The 12,081-nt window shown below is 42.5% G+C and overlaps 1 protein-coding gene and 1 pseudogene across 1 annotated transcript; both read right to left on the bottom strand.

Moving 5' to 3' along the window:
- Positions 1–780: 780 nt before the first annotated feature.
- LOC127188805 (transformer-2 protein homolog alpha-like) lies at positions 781–3,055 on the bottom strand (annotated as a pseudogene).
- A 5,698-nt stretch (positions 3,056–8,753) lies between these two features.
- Positions 8,754–9,697, bottom strand: LOC127189058 (olfactory receptor 13G1-like). The gene has a single exon (XM_051145571.1). It carries the CDS (start codon positions 9,666–9,668, stop codon positions 8,754–8,756), a length of 915 nt encoding a protein of 304 aa, XP_051001528.1. The 5' UTR covers positions 9,669–9,697.
- Between the last annotated feature and the right edge of the window lie 2,384 nt (positions 9,698–12,081).

A 12,081-nucleotide genomic window follows, 5' to 3' on the forward strand; every position in this document is an offset into this window, starting at 1 on the left:
CTTTGAGGTGTATGAAGTACCCTTCCCCATCTCTTTTGATTAATTTTGGTTGAAAATGTATTTCATTAGATACTGTAAGGACTACTGCAGCTTTCTTCTTGGGTACATTTGCTTAGAAAACCCTTTTTTTCCAGCCTTTTACTCTCAGGGCTATCTTTGTTGCTGATATGTGTTTCTTGTATATAGAAGAATAATGGATCCTGTTTTTTAATACACTCTGTTAGCCTGTGTCTTTTTTAGAAAAATAGTAGTTATAAGCTTTTAATTTCTAAAAGGTTACTTAATTCTTTAGGTTCTAAGATACATTCGTCAAAAGAAATGTCCCATATTTTCTTCTACAGCTTCAAACTTTCTACACTTAACTATTTGACTGTTCCATGCCAATCCAGACAAACCTGACATGACTGGTCTACTTAACATGTTATTTATCTTCCCTCAAGGAAGGTTCAAAAGCAACTTGTCATAACCACAGATTTCTAATGTCTACTACAGTATTCATCACAAAAAAAACTTTCAAAAGAATGTGTCTTTCCTCATAGTAAGGAGTTAATCATTTGTAAAAAGCAAAGAAGACCCACAAGTCATAACACTGAGCTCCTTTTCACTCAGTTGTTAACTACTCAAACAACAATGACATCTTACAAGTTTAATGAAGAACAAAAAACAGCAACACAACTGGCCATGCATAGATTAAGTAAGCCAGGGATTTTTTTCTAGGAAGCATTGAAAATCTAGAATTGAAAAGAAAAAGGAAAGTAATTGGGCACAGTCATTCCATTATCAATAGCATCTTGGGCTATGGCAACAAGATCTTGAATGTGACTTGTAGCTACTGTAGTAAGGAGAAGGTGGCATTCTTCTGTACTGGTAATCATAATCTTCTCATCTGTTATAGCCTTGGTCATAATCTCTATCATAGTAAGAATCTTGCCATCTACTACTGCCACCACTGCTGCCACCTCCTTCTCCTCCTCTACCACTTCTACCACTGCTAAAAATTGGTCTGCCCACGTAAATGCCTAGTGTAGGTGTGTGCACCTACACATGAATTCTTCTACCATACAGATGTATCCAATTTGCCCTTCCCGTTGCTTTCTTAGAGTCCTATAACCTCTCAAAGTACACAAAAGCAAATCCACATGTCCCTCAGTTTGTTGATCACACAACACGTTGACACCACTCAATGGTCCATATTGAGAAAATATTTCACAAAGATATCTCTCTCTCTCTCTCTCTCCCTCCCTCTCTCTCTCTCTCTCTCTCTCTCTCTCTCTCTCTCTCTCTCTCTCACTCTCTCTCTCTCTCCCTCCCTCTCCCTGTTATGTATAAACAGGCCAAATACTGCCAGGTAAGTGTTGGGATCTGGAATCTCCCTGCCCTGCTGCCAGTAAGTCTTCTGCAATTAGACATTGGAGAGTGACTACAGCTCCTTTGCCGCCCATACTCTGGTGTATAGGACCCTACTTCAACATTGTCTCCTATGAGACTGGGACCTGGATCACTAGTGTAGCATCTGGAGTCTATGAGACTGCCTCCTTGACTTTGACCTGGATTTTAATCTTGGTTGAGAATGGGACTCAGAATGTTTGGAAATCCTTGCTGGACTCTAAGATCTTGACCTGCTTTCTGACTCTGCACGAGCAGGAGTTCCTGTTGGAGAATTTGATTGAGATAGGAGACTCCCTGCTCTCCTCTACATCACTCATATTGGCCAGGTGCTCCTGAGAACTAAATAAGAGATAAGTCTCAGGCCTAGTCACTCCACTGTCTAGACTGTGTGGAGGAGGAAGGCTATGGCCATAACAGCTGGCGCACTCCATTTCCACTAGCTAGCATGCTCAGGCAAAATAAGCCTGGGTCTTTTTATTGAGGAATTGATTCAATTTATATTGATATATAATAATGACAAATGATTGCTATTTCCTGTTATTTTGATGTTGGTGGAGGTACAGTATATGTGTGTAGTGTGTATGTGTGTGTTTTCTTTTCATTTTGCTGATGTGAGGTTATTTATTTCCTGTGTTTTTCTGGGTGTAGTTAGCCTCCTTGGGTTGGAGTTTTCCTTCTAGTATTTTCTGTAGGGCTGGATTTGTGGATAGATATTGTTTACATTTGTTTTGTCATGAAATATCTTGTTTTCTTCACCTATGTGATTAAAAGCTTTATTGAGTATAGTAGTTGGAGCTGACATCTGTGGTCGCTGAGTGTCTGTGACATATTGGCCCAGGCCCACCTGGCTTGAAGAGTCTTTGGGCAGAAGGTAGGTATAATTCTGATAGATCTGCCTATATGTGTGTCTTGGCCCTTTTTCTTTGCTGTTAATACGTTTTTGTTCTATACACTTAGTGTTTTGATTATTATGTAGTGGGAGGATTTTCCTTTTTTTCAATCTGTAAGCTTCTTGTACATTTATAGGCATCTCTTTCTTTAGGCTGGGGAAGTTTTCTTCATGATTTTGTTGAAAATATTTTCTGAGCCTTGGAACTGTGAATCTTCTCCTTGTATTTCTATTATTCTTAGGTTTGATCTTTTCATAGTGTTCTTGAGTTTTTTGGGTGTTTTGTGTCAGAAACTTTTTAGCTTTAACATTTTCTTTGACTGATGTATCAATACTATCCTCTATACCTGAGATTCTCTCTTCCACTTCTTGTATTCTGTTGATGATGCGTATGTCTGTAGTTCCTGTTCTCTTCCCTTGATTTTCCATCTCCAGCATTCCCTCAGTTTATTTTCCTTATTGCTTCTATTTCCATTTTCAGGTCTTGGACAGTTTTATTTATTTCCTTTGGTTGCTTAATTATATTTTCCTGTATTTCATTAAGGGATTTATTCATTTCCTTTACCTGTTTGTATTTTCCTATCTCTCTTTAAGGGATTTACTTATATTCTGTTTTAAGACCTATACCATCTTTATAAAATTGGATTTAAGGTCTTCCTCTTTTACTTCAACTGTGTCAGGGTGTGGAGGGCTTTCTTTAATGGGATGGTTGGGTTCTGGTGTTGCCATATTGCCCTGGATCCTGATGATTGTGTTCTTACTCTGGCCTTTAGCCATCTGGTTGACCTTGGTCCTGGCTGGATGTTCCTGATGCTAACAGGACTCCTCAGGGAGGCATGCAGATCCTTGAGCTTGATAATAGAACTCAGGGAATATTAGGCTACTCACTGCTGTTGGCTGGATGTTCCTGGGACCAGAAGGCCTGGATGTTCCACTCTTGGTTGTGTCCTAGGTGGTCCTGACAGGCAGTAGAAAGGCTGGGCAGGGTCTAACCTGGCTTTTCCTGTGAACCCCTGTTTCTGGGGTTGCTAAGCCTCCTCTAGAGGGTAGGTTATGGAATTAGGGGTGGGAGATAGCATGCAGCTCACCTCTGCTGGCTGTGTTCCACAGTACGCAGAAGAAAGGCTGGGAAGCATCTAACCTGGCTGTTCCTGGGGAACTGCAGGCCTGGATGATCCTGGGGCTGGCATGCTTCCTCCAAAGGGTGTGTGTGTGTTTCTTGTGGTTTTTATTTTTTCCTTGTTTGTTTGTTTGCTTGCTTTGCTTCATTCTGGTTTATTTGGCTTTTTGTTTCTAGGAAGAGAAAGAATAAAGGCATGGAGTTGGTTGAGGTAGAAAAGCCATGATCAGGATATACTGTACATAAAAGTTTATTTTCAAGAAAAACAAGACAAAATGAAAGGAAGGAAGGAAGGAAGGGAAGGAGGAAGGAAGGAAGGAGGAAAGAAAAAAAGAAAGAAAGTCCTTATCGAGGTCTGGGGCTCACAAAGTACTACACGCATTACTATCCCATTTGGGTCTCATATAAAGCCTCTCCTTGAAGTTGGTAGATAGTTAATTACTCCTCTATGGGCGAGGATGGGTTTTCAAGACCTTAAATGAATACCCTGTGGCAGTGTGAAGCTCAGAGCATTCTAATTATCTCACATGTCATAATGACTTAAAGTGGCTGACAAAAATGATGTACTAGAAACAAAGCTGTATATTTTAATATCTTCATACCTATTTGCTGACACATTGGTCTGCAAAGTACTGCTACAGACCCTGCTTCAGGATATTAACAGAACCGACACCAAGGCCCTGCTTTCATTAATGTTCACAGAACTCAAGAAGGAAGACAAGACCTCTCCTTTATCAGCACTGTTCTCTTTTGATGATTTGCTGTTTGTTTTTTGTGGCGGTCACAAAGTCCTTGTGTACACAGATAAGCACTATGGCAAGGAAGGTTAAACACACAGTGCTATCTCCTCATCAAAGGAGGTCTATACTTGCTTACCTCCCAGAAATCTGGGCATGGTTGTAGTTAATAGCCTGGTGATATATGCTAACTGTAGGACCTAGCCACACTCAAATTCCCCCCAGACTATTATGTTTATTCCAGACTATTCATCCCTAGGTCTTTATCTTGAGCAATATTTTCCAGTCAATAGAATGCATCCATATGGGAGATGTCACAATAGCTTAAGTGACCTCTGCAGGGCCAGACCACACATGACTCCACATATTTTTATGGTTATCTCAGTAATTCTCCCTAGACCCTTATCTTGAGCATTATTTCTCAGTCAGCAGAACTCATTGTAATGGAAGAGGCCATATGTATTTTGTAAAGAGTTTTGATATAAACATGCCGTAAGCTTCATTGTACACACAAATTGAGTTAATTACCATCAGGAAACTTCTTTTTTTCCAAAATTGGGCTATGCTTAAATATGCCTACAATTAACTCCCTGGTGTCAGATTGTAGAAGTTTGAAACAACAAAGGCTACTGAATTCTCTTGAATCATATTTTCTTCACATGGATCATTGCTCTGCTGGCCCCGGAATTCTAGGAGACCCCACAGCTTGTTTAATAACTAACACTGTTGTTATCAATATCCTGTATTTATTGTCTATGTCTAGAAATGCAAAGTAACTTGGACATTTTATTTTTAGAATAAAATAAGTTCTCAAGTAAAGATGTCATCACAAAAATATACCAACAATACAAAAGAGTAAACCAGTTTCTTTTCTACAAAATATACCTGCCCTGTAGAAATGTTTGTTTCTCAATGAGAATTCCCTAGATGATTCCCAGGACACAGGAGGTAAGAACTAAACAAATTACCATAACACACAAACAACTGAAAAGAGAATATCAGCAAGATCTTCTTCTACACGCAATCACAAGTGTTTTCTAATTCTCCTTATGTTTTCTACTTTCACTAGAACCAACACATACTTATAATGAAAATTACCTGTGCTTCTTCAGTGGAAGGAAAAATGAAAAGCAACAGAAACCAGGTGTTAAAAAAATAAAAATAAAAAAGAAACCAGGTGTTAGGAGTATATGCCCCTGGCGGTCTCTGAGCCAGTTTCTCATAGTTGGTATGGACACTCACCTTAGCATAGACTGCTGCCTCATATTCCTGATGTTGTAAGGACCACACTCACATAGATTTCCATATTCAGAATTACCTCTGAAAGCACTTCCTCTGACTCCTTTCCCATGGAGATCAGAGAAGCAAGGCAGGCACAGTAAATTCCCTTAGAAATCTAAACTCTTGGATGCTACTAGGCTAGTCTCATCAAGTCTCCACTGACAAAAGACCCATGCATGTATTGCACAAAGTTCATAGGCTTTAAGTTGTAATTGTGAATTATTTCACCTAGGTACCATTCAAAAATATCTTTGCACTTTCCACAGGCAAAAGCTACTGGATTCAGACTAAAGAAAAATAATGAATTGTTCCTTTAGTTATCTGTCTGGCTCTTTCAAATCTATGTGTAATCAATAGAAACTCTGTATCCTTTGTTGTGGCAGTCTACTGACATTTGCTGATAAAAGTTCAATTCATAGAGCAGGCATAAGAACAAGACCTTGTCTTGCTAACAAAAGTCTGTAATCTGCATGGAGAAAATAAACACAGCTGGGGAGTGGTCTTTAACTGGACTGGGGAGGGAGAGTATTACAGAGGTAGACTTAGGTAGTAGGGACAAATAAATTGTACATTTGATATATATAGCTTCAATGAAATTAAACCAGTAGGGATGACAATGTCCTTCCAAAAGCAAATTACTATCTAACAAAAACCACTGTACCATGCATGAGAAGCCCTCTTTTGAGTTGTTTGCAAGCATCAAGCATCTCTCAAAACAATATAGGGTATTCCTGTTGACCTGGGTTGCCTCCCAGAATTTGAAAGTAAGTCTGTCTTGCTGGACACATTATACATTTCAGACACAGGATTTGAAGTGATTCGTCTGTATTAACCCAGAAGCCTTTTCACTGAGGACCAATTTTCATAGTACTAGAAGGTGATATACAGGCTGCCAGAGAAGAAATCAAGCAGTATCTTTCTCACTGTGATACCTACAAACTACAGCAATGAACAGCTTAACAAGATATTCCTGAAAGTACGACAGTAGCACCTATATCCAAAACTATCCAACTGGACTTAAGTACACTCAGTACAACATAATTTTTGCCTGGTACTTTAAACCTAGCCAACTGCCTATGGATGGACAGGTCACAGACACTAGAGTAGAACCTGTTGCTGTTGTTTTCCCAAAACCAATATAAGCTCTAAGTGTAGTCTTCTTAGTTATCCTTACACCTACAGATAGATGCAGCATGTGTTCCACATCAAAGGAGCTTTTTTTTTGGCAGCAGCAGCAGCAGCAGACAGAGACCAGTACAGAAAGCCACAACTTATCAAATTTTAGGGAACACCTGACTGTGAGGTGCTCAGTCCTACTGGATCTATTTATAACTCAACCCCACACCTAAGTCTCAGGGAACATCGGGGAAGAAGGAGTGGAAAGATTATGACCCAGAGGACCAATATGTCTGCTGCAATGTTGTGTCTTCTAATCATGACAGGGAAGCTGTATCTACAAAATGTCAAGAATGTGGTTACTTACACAAGACCTGAACAATGGCAATATCAGCTGACATGCTAACGTGGACAGTAGAACTCTGAGGAAAGACAGGCAATCAGTGGCTCTGAGGGGAAGAGTCAGTCTTCCCTGTAGGCTTAATTTTCTTAACCAATATATTTTATTACAACGTATTAACCGAGCATACATCACTTATAACCCAACTAACCAAACCAATAGGAAAAGAGGATTAAGGAACACAATAACATAACCGTAAGGATATCAGTTCCAAGGAACAATTCTCCTGGCATAATCAACGAGATTTCTTCTGCTAGAACTGGGAGTAACCAGAATCCAGAACCTCAGCAGGAGCCAGAGCCCCAAAGCCTTCCCTTGAGCGGTTCTCTCTAGGATCGTCTTGAAGTGGAGCGATGAACAGCCAAAACTATCCGAAGTATCCAAAAAAAAACCCCACCTCCAGTTTTCGGCTCATTTATATATCTCCTCCCAGAGTCTGTTCACGGGATCTTTTCAGCTGACAACAATCAAGCTCCCGCATGAGGTGGTTGGTCTTCTAGTGGATTAATTTCACCTGTTCTCTCACAAGGCTGTTCTGATCCCACACTTGGGATCCTAAAAAACAGGTTTATCTCTCCTTCTCTTCCCCCCATCATAGCCTCCTAATTGGTTATCCAATACCAAGTGATCAGCTCTAAATGCATATAAATATCAGAAACATTAACACTCAACAGGCTGTATATACAGATTTATTCACATCTATGTAACAATGATAATAATAATAATGAAAAAGAGGCCATGAAGCTGAAAGGAAGTAGGAGGGCATAGAAAGGATTGAAGGAATGAGGGGGATTGATATAAGTACATATATGAAATTTAAAATAAAATTTCAAAAAATACAAACGTTATCTAACTAATTAAATTGGCATTAAAAGAGAAATAAAAACCAGTGTTGAAAGGAACATGAGTCAAACAGGAAGAGAAAGAGGGGTCAATAGAACATCACAATTTAACCCTGAGACAGCCCAGGACAGAGATGAGAGTTTTGATGGGGGATTAAAGGTTTTGGTCCAAGAAGTCAACATTTCCTGAAGGGTAAGAGCAATGTTCTCTCTCATGGTTCCCTTTCTGGCCACATCCTTTGAAACAACAGGCTCCCAAATATACAGCAGCCCTGCTACTTACTCCACAGTGGACGTTATAAGGCTCTGGTTCCAGGCAACCTCATTCCCCTAGCAAATTGCTACCAACAGCCTCCTGAGTGAGAGCCAGTTTTGACATGGAAGCTGCTGATACACATTGGTGGTTCACATTGGACAGGAGGGAAGGCAGGAGCAGGTCTTATCTCATCACATGATGACACAGCATACTACAGTATGTCAGGAGCCTGCCCATAAAATCTCTTTCAGAGGTACTAAAAACTGGCAGGAAATATGCTCATATTATTAATTTTTAAAAGATATTTTACTTACAAGACAGACAATTATCCTAAAACCTCCAGGCCCCTTTACATCCCCAGATCACTTAACTACATGCCAGCCACAACAAATGCTGAATAGCCTTTGGGGGTAAAAAGTGAACACAGACACAAAGCAATGTCTACCCAGAGCTCCTGGCTCGTGTGACAGCTGCAAACAGAGATAGCTAGGAATAGGCCACAATCACAGTTGATGCTTTTTGGGGATTCACTTAACTATTGAAGCTAGCAGCCACATGGATAATTCATGAGCCTACAGAGCACAACGTGGAGGTTCCAGGGCTCCCCTAAGGTAAGTAGCAGTTGAACATTGTCCCTTATGGTTCAACAGGGTGTGTCCTCAGAAAATGGAGCAGTCTCCCAAACCTGTGAGCCTTGACTGCAACAGAGCTGAAGGCAGAGGCTCAGCAGCAGGACAGTAGTTTCCTAAGCGCAGCTTTGACGTCCTTGTTCCTCAGAGTGTAGATGAGGGGGTTCAAGGTGGGTGCCACGGAGGTGTAGATGATGGACACCACCTTGTCCCTGTTCAGTGAGTAGCTGGATGCAGGGCGGATGTAGGTGTAGATGACAGTGGAGTAGTACATGGAAACCACGATGAGGTGTGCAGAGCAGGTGGAAAAGGCACGGCGCTTGCCCTCAGCAGAGCGGATCCTCAGGATGCTGGCCACAATAAAGCCATAAGAGAGGATGGTCACAGAGAAGTTCCCTACAGCCAGAAACACATCTGCCGCAAAGGCCATGGCTTCGTTCAATTGCGTTGGAGCACAGGAGAGCTTCAACAGCGGGGGGATCTCACAGAAGAAATGCTCTATCACGTTGGAGCCGCAGAATGGTAGACGCAGCACTAGGCTTGTGTTCACGCTGGTGTTAGTGAAACTGATGGCCCAGACAAGGCCAGCCAGGAATGCGCACACCCTGGGGCCCATCCAGGCACTGTAGTGCAGGGGGCAGCAGATGGCCACAAAGCGGTCATAGGCCATAGCTGAGAAGAGCAGAAGTTCTGCCCCCAGTGACCACGTGAAGAAGTAGAGCTGGGCCATGCAGCCCCCATAAGAGATGGCCCTTCCCCCCACCATGCTGTCCAGTAACTTGGGTAGGATGGTAGAGGTGCAGAGGATGTCCACCACGGCTAAGTTGACCAGGAAGAAGTACATGGGGGTATGGAGGGCTGGGCTGGCACTGATTGTCACCATAATGAGCAGGTTTCCTGAGATTGCAGCTGTGTAGAGGCAGAGGAAGCTGAGGAGAAGTGGCACCCGCAGGTGAGGCATTTCTGAAAATCCCAGGATGAGGAACTCAGTGACCAGTGTCCCATTCATCACAGAGCTTGGGAGGCCTCAGGGTCCAGAGGCAGTGGGCTTTCTGTGGCAGTTCTGAAAGTGTCTGAAGAGGAAAGACATGCTCCAGTTCAAGTTTCTGCTATAGACCCAACCCAGATGTGGTGAGGCCCACCTTAGAGTCACCTCTTAGGGCTTTTGCGGGGTAAGAATAGAACTCTGTGCCACCCAGTGCTGCAGGTATTGTTCTAGATGTAGGACTTCTTGGATACCAACGTGGTCACTCAGAAACCTTAGAGAGCCATATCTGTCTCCATTGGGAGGGACCTTTCTCCAGACTTCATGGATCAGAAACAGGGCTATTCCTTGAGGTGGAAGGCTCTTTGTCCTGGTAACAGGGAGAGTTGTGGTTACATTCTACCCAAGGGCTCAGACTGTGGATGGGAACAGGGAAGAAATGGAGATAGCAAAATGTCCCTCACCTGACCATATAAAAGAGCATCAACCATGGTCTTCACAAGCAACTGGGGCACTCACCTATACAAACAGTAGTCGTTCATGTGTGTGCCATTGAAGCTGGGGGATCAGAGGCTTAAAAATAAAATGCTCAAGTAGGGCACCAGGCAGGACTGAGCCCTGTCTCACCCCTATAACCATGCAGCAACAAACTTGCCTCAGGGTTAAACTCTGCAGCAGAGTTCAGAAAGCCTTAAACAGATTGTGCATGGATGCATAAGCACCAACTTACAAATGATGAGGTAAAAGCAGACTGCAACCTCTCATATAAAATATTGCTTAAATTTAGGAGTACCGGAGCTTGAAGTTTGCGTTTGCAAATAGTTCACTCGGTTCTATTGTTTATTAAATATTATTGTTGTTTTCATACACCTGTGTCCAGTTAGCATAATAACAAACAATTTACTGATTTGGGCTTGGACCCCAACTCTCTTATCTGCCTCAGGCAATATCTGAGAGGTGAATTGCTGTTACAGGGCTGTGTTCCCACAGAGATGGCCAGAAGATAGAGCATCACATCACCCATGGAGTGTGATTCCCGACACAGGAATCTCTACATTTCCATGTGAGATCTGAGAACGGGATACAAGGAAAGAAAGAAAAAGAAGTAGGGATAGAAAGATAGATAAAGATAGAAAAACAGGGACAGGAGCACGGAGGAAGAAAGACAACAAGGCAAAGATGAGCAGAGACAAGTAGATGTACTCACGGGGTGGGGTGGGTCAGAGATAGACAGATATAAAAGCAAAGACACAGACCGAGAGATTGGGAAAGACATAGAGGCACCAAGACAACCAACAAAAAAATAGAAAAGAGAATGACACAAACATACTGAGAGAGACAGACAGAGACAGAGACACAGAGAGAGAGAGACAGAGACAAAGAGAGAGAGGGAGAGAGAGACAGAGAGACAGAGACACAGAGAGAGAGAGACAGAGACAGAGACAGAGACAAAGAGAGAGAGGGAGAGAGAGACAGAGAGACAGAGACACAGAGAGAGAGAGACAGAGACAGAGACAGAGACAGAGACACAGAGAGAGAGAGACAGAGACAGAGAGAGAGAGAGAGAGAGAGAGAGAGAGAGAGAGAGAGATTTTTTTCAGATGCTTACAGAACTTTCTCAAAAATGACAGTTTAAGTCAACTCATAAATGTGGGTCACACAGTAAAAAACAATAACCCACCCCTATTAGGAAAACTTTGTCATTAATACTTAAACACATGTACATTGACAATCTATATAAAACTCACACGGTAAACCTATGTCAAGAATCTTCCAAGGTTCACTCTCCAGAAACTTGTTTCTCAGCACCACACAGACAGGCAGGCAGGAAGACAGGAAGGCAGGAAGGCAGCTAATCATGAGCACTCATCAGGAAACAGAATCAGATTAAATTTAAAAACTTCTAAAGAGCAAACAATGACCACTCTAAGTACAGAGGGGGCATTGGGATCTGTGTGAGGACCAAGGGCCCTGCATCCTCTATTATAGAAGAGACAAGTGCTCACAGAGAGAAACCAGGCCCAGAGGGACCAATTAGGCAGAACCACACTGGCTTCTAGAGCAGGACTGGCTGGGGAGGTGACCAAGCCTCTCAGGCTGGTGACCCAAGGGCTGGTTCTCTGCCCTGCTACCCAGGGACTTGCTGCTTACCAACATCACCAGTGACCACAGAGGGCACAGGGAACACGGAGGCAGATCAGGGCATGACATTTGTGCCTTGAGCCAATTAACTCCCCAGACCACAATTTCTTCCAACCTCCAAGAGTCCCTCATTCCGGATAGAAGCACTGGGGAGGCCAAGGCCAGGTCACTTTGCCCAGCCCTGATTGCTGCCCTCTGGCACAGATTATTACCGGTCAGAACACAGTGTTTTCTCCTCCAAGTGGATAACGTCTGCATGCTGGTGTGGCTCCCAGAATTCAGCTCTCATGTCCAC

The sequence above is a fragment of the Acomys russatus genome, chromosome 5, assembly GCF_903995435.1.
Source record: "Acomys russatus chromosome 5, mAcoRus1.1, whole genome shotgun sequence".
Classification (NCBI taxonomy): domain Eukaryota; kingdom Metazoa; phylum Chordata; class Mammalia; order Rodentia; family Muridae; genus Acomys; species Acomys russatus.

Excerpts from the sequence above, each read along its gene's own strand:
- LOC127189058 (XM_051145571.1), bottom strand. The coding sequence starts at position 9,668 with ATGAATGGGACACTGGTCACTGAGTTCCTCATCCTGGGATTTTCAGAA.